At 48.9% G+C, this 18,104-nt stretch overlaps 1 protein-coding gene across 5 annotated transcripts in view; it reads right to left on the reverse strand.

Moving 5' to 3' along the window:
• Positions 1-631: 631 nt before the first annotated feature.
• Positions 632-18,104, reverse strand: part of TRAPPC10 (trafficking protein particle complex subunit 10) — a 79,060-nt gene continuing 61,587 nt past the window's right edge. For all 5 annotated transcript variants that reach the window (XM_079100796.1, XM_079100797.1, XM_079100798.1 and 2 more), the window contains 10 exons: positions 17,499-18,013; positions 16,619-16,760; positions 15,153-15,311; positions 14,283-14,512; positions 13,108-13,208; positions 11,795-11,921; positions 10,702-10,872; positions 6,742-6,919; positions 3,762-3,956; positions 632-2,929 (listed from right to left, as the gene is read on the reverse strand). In XM_079100796.1, the coding sequence (XP_078956922.1) occupies positions 2,691-2,929; positions 3,762-3,956; positions 6,742-6,919; positions 10,702-10,872; positions 11,795-11,921; positions 13,108-13,208; positions 14,283-14,512; positions 15,153-15,311; positions 16,619-16,760; positions 17,499-18,013 (2,057 nt within the window). In that variant the 3' untranslated portion in view covers positions 632-2,690. The remainder of the gene's footprint in view (positions 2,930-3,761; positions 3,957-6,741; positions 6,920-10,701; positions 10,873-11,794; positions 11,922-13,107; positions 13,209-14,282; positions 14,513-15,152; positions 15,312-16,618; positions 16,761-17,498; positions 18,014-18,104) is intronic.

An 18,104-nucleotide genomic window follows, 5' to 3' on the forward strand; every position in this document is an offset into this window, starting at 1 on the left:
TGGTTCTTACCTCCTGATGTATATATAGAATGAGTAAATTTAGAGAAAGGAGCATTTTAATGGAAAATAAAATTTAAAAATCATGTAGGCTTTATCTTAAAGATCATGGTTGAAAGTAAAACAGATCAGTCAGCCCAGTCAGTTATGTAAGAAAGCAGCATAACTTTTTACTTAAGATACAAACCTGGTGTGTTTAATTTCATTTTAAAATTTAATCTTATTTTATACACAAACAGTACATAAAAACTTTGTGTGTCTTTATGGAATTTCCAGCCTCATTACTGCAGACTCAGTAATGCAGGAATCCACCCTGTCCTGGACAATACTGACAGAGTTGAGGCAGAAGTCTTTCAGATTCAGTACAGTAATTCCCACAGTAGAATCAACAGTTATAATTTTTCCAATCATAGGAGAACCCATGAAATTCACAAAAATTATAACCAATTTTCTTTCCCATTTACATGTTCCACAGGTTCTCTGTACAATGGCCACATAGTCTGTTTTTGATACACATGTCCCACTAGGCTTCACAACTGTTCAACAAAACCAGCCTAACTCAAACACGAAACTAACAACAAAAATCCAGTGACAGCCTCCTAGTTAATCTGATGGTGAATTAAAGAGACAAAGATTTGTTTTTTTGAGTGACATTCTTTAATCTTAAAAAAGAAGCACTCATCTTAGTTTACTAATGATCTTTTGGGTGACTGGGGGAAAATTGATTTCATTCATTTTCCAGATCAGAAGAAATGCCATAAACATTTTGGACTTCCCCTCTGTTTTCCTCCTCTAGATATATGAAATTAGAAAATTCGTCCTGAGAGAATGCAGATGCCAGAAAACTTAAGAAAAATAAACACAACACTGAGTTCTGCTCCCTCTTCCAGAGGATAAATGGGAATCTGCGAATCAAGGAAGGCCTGTTCTTGGCTCTGAGGCTAACAAAGACCTCTTCGCTCATGGGTATTAGCAGGTCAGTAGGTCAATCATCAACTTTTACCATTAAAAAAACAAACAAACAAAAAAACCTCATTGGAGACCCCGAACTTTAGAACCTGGAGTTCTAATTTGCCTAACTAGTTTAACAAAGTTTATTGGTTTTGAACTGCACTTATGGGAGATGAATTTCTGAAAAGTTTAATTCAATACAGGAACATCTTTCTTTACACATTTTTCCAATTTCTAAAATTGAAGAAGACGGGAAAAATCACACTACCTTTATTTAACTGAATGAGTTAAAAGCCAACATACAGAATTCTGAAAACGACTGCTCAGTTGCTTGGCTTCAGTCTGGGCCCCATGCTCCCTGTCCCCTCAGCCTCCTGAGCACAGCGCTCACTGTGGCCAGCCTTGCTGAAGAGGCTCCTGATCTCTCAGGTAACGGAGGCTTCCCCCTCTGCTGGACTGACCACATCTGCTCCCACGGACATTGTCAAGTTCCATTCTAAGCACACTATGCCAGTGAATTCAGAGTACTCTATTTCATATGTACAAAAATACATTGCTTTGGAGAGCTGGAAAAGGTTTAATACATACAACACTTATTTACAAGCTGTGATTTTCACACCAGTAAAAACAAACATTTATTTTGTCCTTGATTTTTGGTGCAACTTATACATAAACATTACATCAGTTAGTCTGTACTTTTAAAAATAATAAATCAACCATATGTACAATTAAATTTACAACTGAAAGTAAATTAACTCGTTGGTATGGTCTGACTGCAACTGAGTGGACCAACACAGGTTAGAGGTTACCCCAGGCCCTGAGTCCTACACGCAGCCTGGAACACACCAAGAAGACCCCTCTCATCTTTAGATGGAGCATCTAAACTTCTAAGACTTAAGGTGCAAAAGAAAGATGCTGATTATACAGTTACAATTACATGTACAGACTTTAAAAGTGAGAGAAAAGTCAACATTAACCCCCACATATGTAATGACAAATATATATTTAATTCCAAGTGCATATGATATTCAATCAACACTGGGAGAAACAGGTTCAGAAACATTCTTTCCTAAGCTCTTCCCATTCTGAGTTGCTCCTTATGCCCTGGTCTAGTCCTCCTCGAGAACCCTTACAGGCTCAGCCAATGGACCTCCCAGGCGGCCTGGCTCTGGCATCCCAAGGCACACAAGGGGTTTGCTCCCTCCCAAGCTGACCCTGCACCCTGCCCACCAGCCCTAGAAAGTGTTCTGTAGAAAGCACAACTTGGTCTGGAGGGAAGGGTTGCATTTCACCCCTTAGAAGACCCACAGTCCTCCCAGTCAGGAGGCTGGGCAGCTGTGTGGCCAGAGGGCACACAATGTCACAGGAAGACTGCAAGGCTTGCTGAACTTCCATCTGAAAGTCAGATGGGCCTGCAAGCAGAGCCAGCAGAGGGAGGCCGTGGGGGAATAACAGTCTGTTATGAGCAGCAAGTGGGTGAGTGAAGGAAGCTGGGGCTCTGAGCAAACACTGGACACTAGCACAGGGCAGGGGTGAGAAAATGACAATAATCCCATTCCAAAGACAACATAAAGGATGCTTTCTCCACCAACAAGCTGACTGATGCCATTCCCCGACTCCTCCCTGGCCAAGCAGGGCAGCCAGTCTGGTTAGAGCCAGCATGCTACACCAGAGAACAATCCAGTCACAATCCCTAAAGTGCACTCACAGCCTGTCTGTGGTGTTGGCTGATCCACAGGTTGTCATGTGACACTGACTTCTAGGACATGGTCGTCTTGGCTGGGAATGACCAGGACCTGCATGCCAGTGCTGGAGTTGAAGACCTGGCCGGCGGGGAGTGCCTGAAGCCGGGGCATGGGCAAGCCTTTGTGCTCACTGCTGGCAGCTGAGGCCACGCTGCCTCTACTCCGCACACTGCTACAGTCCAGCTGGTCGTCTGGATGCTTGTCCACTGACAGGCTGTCATTTTCTATCCAACTGTCTGCAGAATACACAAAAGTCAGACCAAGCCAACTGTCTGCAGAATACGCAAAAGTCAGACCAAGCAGCAGCACTACCAGCCCAGAGGGGCAAAGCCACCCTGTTCTGACCTTTGGGTGTGAAAGAATGTCACCCCAGGCACTGCCTTAACAAAGCCTTGTGGAATAGAGAGAGGCTCAACCTCAGAGGGAGGCCATGACTGTGACCACGGACTAAGGTCTGGGCTAGTTTCTATCAATTCTGAAACAAGTTGATTCTCCAATCTGCTCTGCATATTAGTCTCTCCATAAGGCTACCGCCTGCTTACAGAACTAACACAGACAGTCCCTGTCTTATGATGGTTCCACCTGTGACCTCTTCCAGTTTCCAGTGGTGTGAAAGCAGTACACATTCAGTAGAAACCACACTTCAAATTCTGAATGTCAGTCTTTTCCCAGGCTGGCAACATGTGGTCTGATCCTCTCTCAAGACACTGGGCAGCAGCAGAGAGCTGCAGCAAACAGGCCGCCTGGGGGAACAATCCACACTATGGTACACCATGTTGCCAGCTTTTTCTGGATATTGTGCTTTGTGTTTTTGAATGCTATGAGGTCTACACCTATCTGTGCTCATGAGGTTTTCAAAGCCTTATAACACAGGCTTCACGTTAGATGATTCTGCCCACCCGTGCTGTTCTGAGCAGGTTTAGGAGGCCTGGCTGACCAGGTGGGCCAGTAGGTCAGGCAGAGTGAATGTGTTTTCAGCTTACGACACTGAGACCTTAAGGCACAGCTCTCAGGAGTGACCCATCATAAGTAAAGGAGCGTCTGTACTATTTCTTACAAAGTACTTACCAGCATCCAGTTGTGAGGAGTGTGCAGAGTGATGAGGGAGGTATTTAAACAGCCGGACATCAGGCAAGGGGAGGTAGCCCGCAAAGAGAGGCATCACTTCCATGTGAACTCTGTGAGTGGCCCGAGCAGCCACAGGCATGGAGACGACACCACAGCTCTTCCCACACACCGCCCAGTTGCTGCTGTTGTCAACAACTGAAATGAGGAGGCACAGGGCAGTTAGTACTCAGAGCAAAGTGAGGACCGCTATTTACCAGCCCTCTCACACCTGAAGGTGGAGGCTCCAAACGATGTGATTGCTCCTTAATATAAAACGTGTTCTCATAACCAAGGTCAGCCTTTCTGCTAGTCCAGCATTCGTTAGTCCCAGTTCAGCCTGGGTCACACTGGTGCACACAGAAAATGACTTTTTCCTCTAAATAAATGAAGCATGATTAAAACAGCCAGGGGCAGCAATATGGTGAGTGGCAGCTTCAAGAACAGTGGAAGCACGCAGGCATCCCCAGGCCTCCAGGTGCAACCGCCCCATGGAGGGCCTCTTCCTAAGAATGAGAAGGGAAGATGCACAGAAGGCATACAGCTCCACCCTGGAACACAGCAGCCTCGAGGTGTGGTAGCTGTTATTATTAACAGCAGTTCTAAAGACAAGACCTGCACTTGACTCAGCCAGTTCCAGCACACCAGCCTGGGAAGAGGACAACAGCAGGATAGAACCTGGGGACAGGAGGTAAGCAGGACGGGACCTGGCCTCACAGCTTCCTATCACAGGGACACCAGCGCAGACCAGGATGTGTGATCAGAAGGCCACAAGCAGCAGAGAAGCAGACAGGGAGGCCCTGAGGTCAGGTGGTGCTGCAGAGGCCCAGCAGCATCCACAGGCTGCTCACACTGGCCTTGACCAGGGAACAGTGGCACCCACAGAGGTACAGACTCAGTCATTACCTTCCCGTTCTTCACCACCATGGACAAACTGCAACCTAATTAAAAGCATCCTCTACAAAGCAGTCACCACTATCAACTTAATTAAAGTGAGCCTGAGTAAGCATCTCTAAAAATCATGATGTATTTGTGGACTCCAGAGGAGCTGCAGTAACAGTGGACAGGTCGAACCCACCACAAGCCACCCCACCTGTGCCACCTCACGTATCAACAGGAAATGGACAATGGACAACACAGTGACCAGACCACAGCCCTCCCAGGATGCTCAGCTTCTGCAGGTACTTGTGGCTTGGTACGTCTTTGGGTACAATTCCACAGCATCTGCCACCTGTGTGGCTTCGCAGATCAAGCACTGCAACCCAGGCACAGAACGGTCTGCTGTCACTGACACCAGCCCCTGCTGTCTCCTTACCGCCCTAACCCTTGTCCACCACTGACCCACTCTCCCTCCCTGTACTGCTGTCATTCTGAGAATGTCACAGGTGAACAGCAGTGTACGGTAGGCGGGCTCAGTGTGCCCAGTCCCTGGGCACTGAAGGACAGCTAGGCCCCTTGAAGTCTTGAGCACATGTGCTTCCACATTCTCTGACAGAAGGGAACGTGGGCACCACTGCAGCCATCTCAGGGATCGCGTGAGCAGTGCTGTGCTGCGCACGGGACTGGTTACTGTTTCCATGGAACAGTCTTTTACTTGAACCAATGACAGAGAAACCACGAGTGGTCTTGCAAGTCAGCAAACATTGCTTGAAAGTGGACCATATGAGACTGTCACTCCAAAGAAAAACAACAGTATCTGTTGCCTGAGACAGAATTTAAACAGTTCATCTGGATTTGGAGAAACTTGCATTTACCACTGCAGCCTGTCAGAGGCAGTGCTCAAAGACTTACCAGGTCAGCTTCCACATGTGGGCATTTTTTTTGGTGGCAAGGATTGAACCCAGGGGCTTTTCCCCACTGAGCCACATCCCCAGTCCATTTTTTAATTTGTTATTTTTTAATTTTTTTTTGAGACAGGGTCTCACTGAGTTTCTTAGGGCTTCCCTAAGTTTTTGAGGCTGGCTTTGAACTTGTGATCCTCCTGCCTCAGCCTCCAGAGCTATTGGGATTATGGGCTTACGCCACATGCCCAGCTCAAATGTGAACTTCTGACAGTGTGGAATAGAGCATGTCAGCAGTGGAAGACCTGCCTAACTTGGGAAACTGTCTTCCCAATGGCCAGTGCATTACGTCACACAGCAAGGCCCAGGCAAAGATCCACTCAAACTGCAGCATGAACTGAAGGGTTTGAAGAAATGAGAGCCACAAGGGCACCCACATGAGTTCAGACTCCTGGCATACTAGGTCTGTAAAATGTACAGCATCCAAGAGCGTGACATCTGAGAGGCTGCTGAAGTAATCCCCCTCTCCCAGCAACAAGTCTGGGCAAGGTTGGATTGCTTCATGTTCTTCAAATGATACAACTTGTCACCTTGGAATACAAGTGAAACTTCAGAGACCTTCTATTAAGGCAGACATCTAAAAGATTTCAATGTCATTCTTTTCACTATTTGGGGACAGTTACTTTCATGAAAAATGTCATACAATGGGTTACTGTTATTGTTTTAAAGTAAATAAGTAAATATTTGGCTTATCAGTCATGTTTACTGTAACTTTGAGAACTTTTGGACTGAAGAGGCCCGGGCCTCGGTGGAGGAAGAGTGAAAGGGTTCTGGGAGAGCGCAGGATGGGAGGCTGGGCAGGTGTGTGGTCCCGGAGCCTCAGTAGCTGAGCAGTGGGGAGCAATGGTCAGACCCTGAGACACATGCAGGCAGGAGTGCCACTGTATTCTCGGCATGAGCCCCGAGATTGCTAGATAAATTCTCACTAGAAAAGACTTGAAAATAACAGAGCTCAATACCCAGAGCCCAGGGTACATATGAACCTGTCAATCAGCACTTGTCATCCTAGAACACTCTCTCCTAGGACTCCATTCTGAAGGAAGGGGTGCACCCCTGACACAGTGGACTATCACAAGTCAGGGAACAGGAGCCTTGAGACCTACCTTCATACATAAGCTTTGTCGAAAAGTACTCATCAGACTCTGTCAGAGCTTCATCCTTGTCCACCTCCAGGAGGTCTGTAAGCCGTGTGATGGATACCTCCAAGGAGCAGAGCGAGCCTGTTCTGCAATATTCTGCCCCCACTGGAGGGGATATCTCAGCATTCACGGTGTACAGTGTCTAGGCAAGAAGGGACAATATAACCAAATGTCCTGAAGAAATGCTGCTAGAGGCCAGCACAGCACTGCCCACACACTTGAGAGCAGCTGAGCAAAGGGGCTGCCTGCTCAGTCAGCCAGAAGGGCAGCTGCACCACTTGCCCTACACAGCTCCTGCTGGAGACACCATGCTCTTGGGAAGTCCTACTTTCAGGGCCTTGATGCCTTTTTCTAAATTAAGGACATTTCTAAGCATAAGAAGAAAGGAGAACACAACAACCCTCCATATGCCTACCACTCAGCTTCAAAGATCAGCATTTTGCTTTGTTTCCCCATCTGTATAGTTGTCCACATTTCTGAATATGCCTGACGAATTTTAAGGTAATGCCAGATAACCTGTCATTTCACCCCATATGTTTAGTATGCATTACTAAAAAACACTTTCTTACCAAAACACATTGCTATTACCACAACAAGCAAAATTAACGTGAATTCTTCAGTATCCTCTGTTCAGTCCACGCAGGGAACGGCAAGAGGCTCATTCACACACACCTGCCCGGAGCATAGGGAGCCTGCAGGGTCACACGGTCCCCACTCCAGGTGCCTGCCTGGTCTGAGGAGGTCTAGAAGAGTACACCTAGTCCAGAGTGCTCCTGAGTCCTGTGAAGGAGACAGGCTGGCTCGCCCTGAGCGTGGAGGAAACTCGAGTGGGAGTGGTGACGGTGAGTCTGCTCCAAAGCGTGTGTCCCTGCAGGCTGCTTCCTGGCCACCTCTGGGATGCAAGAACGTGACTGTGCAAGAGGTGGGTCCTTCAGAGAGGACCATGGCAGTGCCTCCTGCCAGATAGCAGTGGCTGAGGCTGCCAGTTCTGATCAGAAATCAGAGCTCCAACAGACATGGTCAAGTGATTCCCAACAAGGGTGTCCAAGCCACTGGATAAGGCAAGAGGTCTTTTCAACAAATGGTATAAGGACAACTGATGAGCCACGTGGAAAGAGTGCATGTGGGCCCTCCCTCTCAACACGCAGAAATTACACCAACTGCACACCTAAATGGAAGCATTAAGACTATAAAACTCTCAGATGAAAATGCAAGAGGAAAAAAAAGCTATGACCTTCAGTCAGGAGACAATTTCTTAGAACCTACAACCAGAAGTTCAAGCAAAAAAAAAGAGATAAACTAGACTTCTAACTAAAAACATCTGTGCTCAAAGGACACCATCAAGAAAGTAAAAAGACAACTAATAGAATGGGGAAAGTATGTGCAAATTATTCACATGGTAAGGAACTGACACCTGGAATATATAGTGCTTAGAATTAAATAACAGTGGGGTTGCGAAGAGCTCCACTTAAAAATCAGTAAAAGGATCTGAACAGACTTCTTTCCAAAGAAGACATACAATGGTCTGTTAGCCAAAAGAGATGTGTGGAATTGGTAGCCACAGGGAAATGGACATCACAACCATGAGATGCCATCTGGATCCCTGGGGATGGCTGCAATCAAAAGGAAACACAAACTAGTGTTGGTGAGAATGTGCAGGAACTGGAGCCACTGGCTTGCTGGTGGGAACAGAGTGGTGAGACCTCTTCAAAGGACAGCTCAGCACTTCTTTAAAAAGTCAAACACTTCCAAGGGTTCACCCTAGAGAACCAAATACATCTGTCCATGCAAAAACCAGCACACAGATCTCCCCTAAGTGGAAACCCACTGGTAAATAGATAAACACATGTTCTGTCCACACAGGGGAATACCAACCACCCATGGAAAGAAACAAAGACCTGACGCCTGCTTCAAAATGAACGAACCCTGCAGGGCATGGTGACACACACCTGGGATCCCAAAGACTCAGGATCACAGCTGGAGGGCAACCTCAGTAACCCTGTCTGAAAATTAAAGAAATAAAATGGACTGAGGGTATAGCTCAGTGGTAGAGCACCCCGAGTTCAATGCACAGTACCAAAAGGAACCTCCCCACCAAAAAAAGAGAACTTCAAAGACATTATGCTATAAGGCTGGGCTGAGGTGGTGGCTCAGTGGCACAGCACTTGCCCAGCACATGTGAGGCACTGGGTTTGATCTCCAGCACATTAAAAAATAATAATAATAAATAAATAAATGAATAAACAAAATAAAGGTATTGGTCCATCTACAACTACAAATATTTTTTAAAATGACATTTTGTTATATGAAAAAAAAGCTAGTCACAGCTATCACATATAATATGATCCCATTAATGTAAAAAGTTCAGAAGAGGCTCATGCACAGACTGTCAGGTATAAGAACTTTGTTCCCTTTCCTGGCTGGATGATATCCCACTGTGTAGGTGGACCATATAACCACTTATTTATCTACTTAGCAGTGGCTGGAATCTGGCTGTTTCACATTGGGGAAATCTGGGTACCAGCTTTTACATGGACAGATATATTTGACTCCCTTGGGCAAACACCTAGGAAATAATAATCTGCCCACAGATCATAGATTTGCCAGAGGAAGAGAGAATGAGGAGTGACTGCTGATAGGTGCCAGTTTCTTGTGGAGTGATAAAAGCGTTCTGAAATAAGATTAGACACTGCCTCATGCACCTTAAATGGGTGAACTTAATGGCACATAGATAATATCTTACTAAAGCTATTCCAAAACAAATGGTACTATATACATTTCTCGTCTCAGAACTCCAGTTTTCAAATGAACAATCCACCAAACATTTTCCGCTAGCCTTTCACTCAACCTGCACAGTCTCTAATGAAAAGCTCTTTCTACACTCTTGATCTGAAAAGGAAGAAAGGGGGATGGAAAAATGCCAGTGACAGTGCTGACTAGCTACGGCCACAGTGTGCAAACCAGCTGGACGACCAGCCCACCACACTGATTCCCACTGCTGCTGCCCACAGGTCAGAAAGGCACCTGTCTGACACTGTGCTCGTGATCACATTTAGCTCCAAGGCTGACACGGAGGGTCCAAGAGAGGCCGAGGGGGAAGACTTACTGTGAAGGACTATGAACACAAATGCCTTCCCAACAAGCTTGAGTAAAGAAAGCAAGTACCACAAAGCTGTGCACTGCATCTGGATTTGCCCTGCATTCGGTCAAGTAGCCTCTTACAAGAACGTGAAACCAATTGGGCTCACCCATCCAGCTCAACGCCATGCTAGCTCCACACTCAAACTGCCTTCTACCAAACGAGGCAAAGACTGTAAGAAAATGTACAATATTCCACAGAAAAATATCTAAAACATTTTTGACTTTTCATTTAAAAAACCAGACCTGCCTCAGAACACAATGCCCCTACGGCCCCAGGAGCTAGCGACCAAGATGAAATGGCTCCAACCTGTATTCCAAGGGAGTGCAAAGCATTGCAAGGAAGAGAGGGGCACCTGTGCCTCAGGTGTGTGTGTTCCTTGGGTGTGCCACCTGGGAAGGACCTGGGTTCCACAGTGAAGACACCCAGGGACTCAGTTACTCCAAGAACTGACCATTTTCCTTGAGCTGCTGCTTCATGACACTGAATAACCAAACCATCTGAAATTTGGGGGCCTATAAAAAATATGCCACCTAGCTGGGTGTGGTGGCTCATGCTAATCCCAGCATGAGGCTGAGGCAGGAGGATCTCTAGTTCAAGGCCAGCCTGGGCAACTCAGCAAGACCCTGCCTCAACTACAGGTCAGGGATATAGCTCAGCAGTGGAACACTTGTCTAGAGTACAAGAGGTCCTAGGTTGAATCCTAGCACCACACACACACACAAAAGATGCCACCTTTTGCTTTCCCTTCCCAGACCCCACTCCCCAAATAATACGTTACATACAAAAAAGTTCTCCAATTGAAATTCGTAAGTGTAGGGCTTTAAGGAGATGGACAGCTGTTCCTCAGAAGCTGGGCAGAATCCAACGGAGAACTGGCAGCACAGGGCTGGGGGAGGCTCCTGTGTCCACTGTAGCTCCCAGACAAAGAACACTGACTGCTTGCTGTGGATGTGCTGCAAAGATAGCCACCATTGTCATGTTGCACAGCATCAGGGACACAGACAACCAGATGCTACACTGCATGCAGAGGGACCTACGTGTTGGAGCCCTTCCACCTGCCTGCAGGTGCTGCCTGTGGCCCTGCAGTGCCACTGCTGTCTCAGCCTGGTCCCACAGGACAGCAGAGGACTGGCAAAAGGTGCTGAGGCCTTAAGGGCCCACAACGTCACAGTACCAGGGATCATAAGAAAGGAGCCTCAAGAGTGTTTATTAGTCTGTGGCACACCCACACACACCTCTCACACAGGGGGATGCGCTAGGGTGAACATGTCAGTGGGAAGTCCTGTGGAAATGCTGAAGGTGCAGACATCTACCAGGAAACAGCCGCGTTCTCAGCACTCGGCAGGCACTGTCTGAACATACGTGGGAAGAGAGCAGAAAAGGCCAGGCAGCACCCGCCAGGCAGTGAGGCCCTGACACAACCCTCACGAAGCTGTTCCAGGACATGGGTGGGGCTCCTCCTCCCCAGCACAGGCCAATTTTACTTAGAGGCAGAAGGGAGCCATTAACTAGGGGAGATACCAGTATGTGCCTGTGTCTGCATAGGCATGTCTGGAGCAGAACAAGTTAAAGAGGAAATTCTCCTAAACATGAAGGAACATCTGTTCATGGTGCCTCAGCTGCATCCCCAGCCCACCCTAACAAGGCCACACACCCCACAGGTGAAATACGGCGTGCTCACACAGCACACGTGGCTCTAGCCTGGGCTGTCCACGATACACACATGCTCTTTTTGCTCAGCAGCAGAACTCTTCTCTGCACTCACAGGCTCAACCTCAAAGCGCATCACACTCTCTCCTTTCAACCGAAACCACATACCTCAGCCTGACACTGACCTCTGCTGAGAGCTGGTGCTCAGCCCTGTAGGACACTTACCTGCTCGCACTGTGGGTTCAATGGAGTCAGCTGTAGGTCAGCAGTGTCACCAGTGTCTGTAAGGCTACTGTCTGACAGCTGGAAGTCAAGTTCTGACAAGTTCTGTACACACACTTGAACATATTTCCTAGAGCAGAGACAAGACATGTGACTTTGACATTTGAGAGTCTCATGAAATACATTTCAGCTCTGTTAGGAAGACCCTCACTGACTAGGGAGTCACTACAGCAAAATAAGAATGAATTGTTGCATATATTTCTACTTTGGATTTCACATGTAAAAGTGCCAGAAAAAAGTAAATCTTTTAAAACAAGCTATTTCTGCTTGTTTCAAATGATGAGGCATCATTGGTCATGATGCAGCCCATCCCTAGCAGACAGCAGGTTGCCAGGAATGCTGGGGAGAGCAGCCCTCGTCACTCGAAAGCCGAGGCTGGGGCTCCCCATCTCCATCCCCATGGAGCTGTGAAGACAGGTCTCTAAAGTGGACCTTAGGAAGAGGTTTCTCAGGTGCACCCGCACAGCACTGTGGCTCTCTGCTGAGAGAGTATTGCGCTTCCAACCATTAACATCTACAGTTCCCCGGCTAGTGTAAGGTTCCACACTTTCGTTTTCAATTCACCCAAATATCATCAATTAATGAAACGAAGGGAGCCATACAGTGAGAGCCCAGGCTTTGTCGGAGCCCAGTGATCTGCACAGCACCATCGCTCAGAGCAGGACAAGCAAACACGTGTCTCCCCTACAGGGTCGTCGTGTCAGCTCCAAACTCTCCTGTCCCACCACGCTCAGCCTCTAGAGCAGCAGTGCCTGCTGCTGAAGATGCGTGGGTGTCAAGGGAAGAGCTGCTACCGCACCTAGTGGGAGAGCTCGGAGCTGCTGCTGAATTCCCTGAGGAGTACACACAGGGCAGCCCTGCAACAAGGAACCAACTGGATCAGGTCAGGTTCTGAAAAACCCTACTCTGGAGACAACGAGCAACTGACAAGAGATCCGGGGACAGGGAGACCAGTTACACAAATCTCAAGGATGCAACCAGTCAAATCCAGAATGGCTGTCTTTCTAGAAGTCCACAGGCCAAAAAATAGGAGGATGGGAAAGAGAACTATCTAGTGGCTCTTCTTCTCAAATGGGGACTTTAAGGACTCCAGATCAAATTAACCAACAATAAAATGTCATTTGGGCTCAGGCACAGACTGGATGTTACAAGATTCAACAGGCACCAGTGGCACTGTGCATGGAAGAAGGCATCCTAGTTATCACCAGGGCTCTGAATCGAGAACTGTCACTCAGCAGAGTCTTGGGCCTTCTTACCGGGTTCCAGAGGAGAGCAGGGAGTGCGTGGTCCTGAAGGGCACACTGAATGTCAGTGCAATGACAGTGGAGTAGATGGACCATGGGCAGTCGATTGACACCTGTGGAGGACACAGAGGGGCACGCTCAGTCTGCCTGCCCAAAGGCAGGCACTGCCACCACCCGTCCAGTTCTGCAGCATTGCTCATGCCTGGGACATTTTACCATGGTTTCAGCACTCATTATGCAGAAAGCACAATTCTATCAAGCACATGCACAAACGATCAAGTGAGAACTGTGAGGTTAAGCAACAGACAAGAAAAGCAGTCAGAACAGGCAGGCAGTCCAGGCTCCGCAGCACAGCCCCAGGGGCTCCAGGCACTTGGCAAGCAGCAAGCCTGCCAGTTGCCCTCCCACACATGGGGCTGAGGCATCAGACACACCTGAGGACACTATCTAGTCACCCCGTCCATTTGCTACTGCACTGAGAACTCAGCCGATGGCAGGGAGGGAAGTGGCCTGGAGCTTCCTTTGTCTCCCCACATGGAACAAATGAGTGCACCAGACACAGAACATGCACAGCCTAGAACCGGCCAGGCCTCCTACTGAAACACCACCTGTGCCTCCCAACTATACCAGATGAGGAGGAAACTTCCTCGTGTGCTCAAGAACTGAAAGCTGAAACTGCATTCTTTCAGGTGCTGGCTGTCTGGTATCTTGTGCCACCATCTCTTCCCAGTGGCTGCTGTCTGACCCCCTCTCTTCCTGTTCTATGCATGTGTTGCAACTTGTGGGCAGTTGGAAAGAGCCCTCAGAATCAGTCCCTGTACCACAGGGTGTGGACACCCCTGAACGAGCATGCCGCAGGCAACTTGGACCTGGGACCAACGTCAAGGATCTTTCCATTAGCTGTCAACAAACAGTGGCCCCAAAGCCTGCCCTCACAGAGCGCCTCCTGGCTGAGTCTGTCATGACGTACACCTGACACAGCTGTTCTGGCCGCTCACAAGACCAACAGATTCACCCTCATTCCCTCAGTGTGGCTCCTGCAATGCAGCCAGAGTGGAGGGGTCAGAGCCTGCTACCCTTCTAGGAAGGGATACTTCACAGACACAAATGGGAGCAGAAGCCATCTCACACAACAGGCAGATGGACAGAAGCTGCCACCAAGGCAGCACAGCCTGCAGTCTCCCTACCTTGTGGTCTGTGGTGACCATGCAGTGGCCACTTTTCTGTCTGTCCTTCTGCTTCCTGTGGAGCTCCGGTGTCCCCTGAATGCCCCTCTCCCCCATAGCTGCTGAAGCTGAAGGTAAAGACAGAACCTCCAGCTCAAACTCGATCACGTGGTACGCAGGCACAGCAGGCAGACCGATGCTAGTGACCTTGTCGGAGGACTGGATCCGGAGCGAGGCGACAGAGGACTCCTCTGTGGGAGGTGTAAAGAGCCCCTCAGACACACCCCCGCTAGCTCCCTCCTGTCAGCAGGCAGTGGGCCTGTGTAAGCTCCTGCTGTCCTACACACAGGGAGAGACGAAGGTGCCAGGGGAAAGGCAGCGAGTCTAAGAATAGCCCCAGGACAGCCACTGCTCTCAGCCTGAAGATCAGACAGGGCAAGTCCCATGTGGCCCTGTGTCCCCTCATGCCTGCCCGCTGCATGCCTCCAGAGGACCACGGCCTGCCCAATGACAGAGCAGGAGCCTCCCGTCACACTCCACAAGGGTGGGTCTGTGGGCTCTGGGCATCGTTGAGGGCTGCAACCAAGGCCTACGAAGGGTGACCTGCTCGAGCTTTCCAGTGTGGGGGGTGTCTCTGTGGAGTGGCCTGGCTGTGAAGCTGCACCGTCCATCAGCAGCAAGGTCAGCACCACCTGGCACCAGCCCAGGAGCCAGGTCAGTCCACTAAGGAACCTCCGTCAGAAGCCTGAGGACAGCAGGGGCACCGGGAAACATTGGGGAATGCTGCCTAGATGGCGTGATGCGGGTCATTTGCATAGCCTCTTGGTGCGTGACAGCACTACATCCACCACACTGCACGCCTGCCTCACAACAGGGTGGCTGGTGTCTTACCTCTCGAGTTGGAAAAGATCGTGGCTCTGTTCTCGGCCTGGCACAGGATCAGCATGGCCTCCACATTGCTGAGCTGGAGGCTGTCCCCATTTTTTACTGTATAATGGCCAGTAGTGACAGTGAACTTGACCTTCTGAGGAATACCTGCCAAAAGGCTATCTGAAGGGAACGAGATGACAATCAATATCACCTCCCCCAGAGATCAGCAGCCCAGTGACTGCAAAGAGGTCAGGGGAGATCCTACTATTTGAGACCCATGCACTCTGGACACTCCATGAGTCGACACAGTCTCCATTCCCTGTTGCATTGACTTCTCAGTGGCCTAACTACAGGACCAAGGAGAACCTCACTGGGAAATGAGAGCTGTGTACCTCAGGGGTGCATCACCACCTGGTTCACAGACAGGGGGTCTCAAAATCTACCTGCCAGGAAGTCAGTAAGAGAGAATCAGACAGTGAGGCTCAAGGACAAAGCACAAGGAACAGAGTAGCTGCAGCCATGCAGAATTTCCCCATCTTTGATTCAGAAGTAGCCTAGCAGAACGGATGGCTACTGCTCACCCCCAGCCAGAACAAGGGCAAAAGTGGGCTGCAGGTCCTGAGCATCCCATCTGGGGTTGGCAGGAGGGAAGGTGGCAAGAGACCAAGAACAAGAGGGAAGAGATAATAGACCAGGAAGCCATGGCCAAAGGCAAGGAGATAGAGGGGTCAGGGGCAGCCCTGCCCAGCTGCTGCTCCTCAGTTCCTCATAGGAGCAGAGTTTAGCCTTTCTCCTGGAATAGTTCTCTGTGAAAAAGCCCCTTAAGAGTTGGACTGTTGTGATGGCATCTGAGAGCCTCTGCTGGTAGCCCTAGCAGAAGTCTGAAAGAGTCAATACGAAAAAAAAAAAAAAATGCTTTCCTTGGTATTGTTTCCAAATGGAAGAAACAAGAACCACACTAAATGACTAAGACATTGACTCAGTAGTGTTTGATTAAGTGCCACGTGGTCTTCAGTCATCTTGAACACCAATCCCTTCTAGTTTTAGAACTTGTCTAAAAGGACAGTAACCCTGAGTTTCTCAAATGCCATGCCAGAGAGTCAAGTTTACACTGTACTTCTGAACGAGAAGACTTGAGGGGAGTATGGAAGGTAACTCCACCTGGCCTGGAGCCCCTGAAGCAGAGGTCCAACAGGAAACTCAACGTATGAAACCCCCCTGCAGCAGACCCTTGCTGATGTTTGGCTAATTTTTCTACTTTTTTATTTTCAGATACACCACAGTTATTAAACATGAAAGCTAGCAGTTATAGGAAAGTGAATATTCTGACAACAGAAGAGTGACAATTGATTAGTTCTGGGCAAATTTCTACTGAGCTATTAGGGTGTCACCTGTAGACAGACACAGCTAACAGATGGGGAGTCTAATGTGTGAGAAACCTCTTGGCACTGCCGCAGCGGCCTCCTCCACGGCTGCAGGTCACTCACCAGCCAGCGGCTCCACATGCAGCTGGGGCTCCTGAGAGTACACGTCATACTGCACAATGGGATAGATGTGCGGAAGGACGAACCACACAGGGCCCACTGAGGCACACAGTTGGCGGAGTGTGTATGTTCCAGGCTCCTTGGCCTAAGGTCAAAAGCAGACACTTGGAAAGATGGCAACATTTTTGAGGCTAGAGCATAATCTCTTCCAAATGCCGGACCTTCTCCCTCCTAACCCTCTGCCCTGTGCATCCATGCCTGCACTTGGGCTATTCCAAAATGCCCTCTACATGCCCAACCCCTGATTTTCTAAGCAGATGCTTCAGTTGGACTCTACACTTCTAGTAGGGTCATCATGACATGAACCACTGCGTGGCAACCTCTACGACAGCTCTCAGTGGACATGTCCAGCAGACCTATTCCAGGACAAGACTCAACCCACATGTAGCCAAGTGCCGCCCACTCCAAGCCTGGTCCCCTCGTGTGAGCAGACTGCACTGGGTGTGCTGCCTCTGAGAAAGACAAGATCTGAGCTGCCAGAGGCAACTGTTCTGACACTGTGTGGCCACAAATGGAAAACAGCTTGATGTGAGTGTGCCACTTCCTTCAAGATCTTCTGACAACAAGTAAGCATGTTAATACTCAGGGAAATAGCTAAATAAATCCTCAAATATCTGCATAAAGAACTTCACTCAAAACTTATCCACAGCCAAAACACCATATCAATATAAAAGATTTTTTAAACACCAGTGTGTTTCCCTAGGGACAAAGACTAAACAGGTGAGTCAAGCAGAGGGCTCCACTGATTCTCATACTCGAGCACTCGTAAGCTCCTGCCATCCTTCTCCACCACCCCGAGTCCACTCCCCAGTCAAGCACGCACCTGGGTCCTGAAGGCTACCTTGTTGGTCCCAGGCTGTAGAGTCACGCTGTGGCACCTCAGCACATGGGCCCCGTCCTCCAGGGCCACCCCTGAGGGTGTTTCTAGAGAAGAGCTGCCTTCTTGCCTCCTCAGGAGCATATGCACATTTCTGCAAATAATCCCTGTTGTGTTCAAGGAATTATCAGAAGGGCTTCGCTCGAACATCTCAGACAGCTCCAGCCCGGGTGAGCTGTTTTGGGATGCAGGGAACAGTGAGGTCTCAGCTGGAAAGTTAATGATCCCGTTGGACGTCTTATGCTTGGTCAGCCACTCAGCAGTCTTCCGGTAGCTATTTTTCTCTATGTTGAAGTGGACATTGACAGCAATCTGGTCCATATGCACAGGGATAGGCATCTGGCTGTACAGAGTTATCTCCACGGAGAGAATGCCACCCGCGTGGACCACAGCATTGGAAGGGTCGAAGTGGAGATCCCTCAGTTGTGCGAAGGAATGCATGGGCAGCAGGACCCTGTGACCTGTGAGCACACATCACCACCACCTGAGCCCAAGGCACACCTCCTGCTGGCACCAGGAGGCAGGGCCTGGGCACTGCACAGGTGGGAAACA

Source organism: Sciurus vulgaris (assembly GCF_902686455.1).
Source record: "Sciurus vulgaris genome assembly, chromosome: 10".
Taxonomy (NCBI): domain Eukaryota; kingdom Metazoa; phylum Chordata; class Mammalia; order Rodentia; family Sciuridae; genus Sciurus; species Sciurus vulgaris.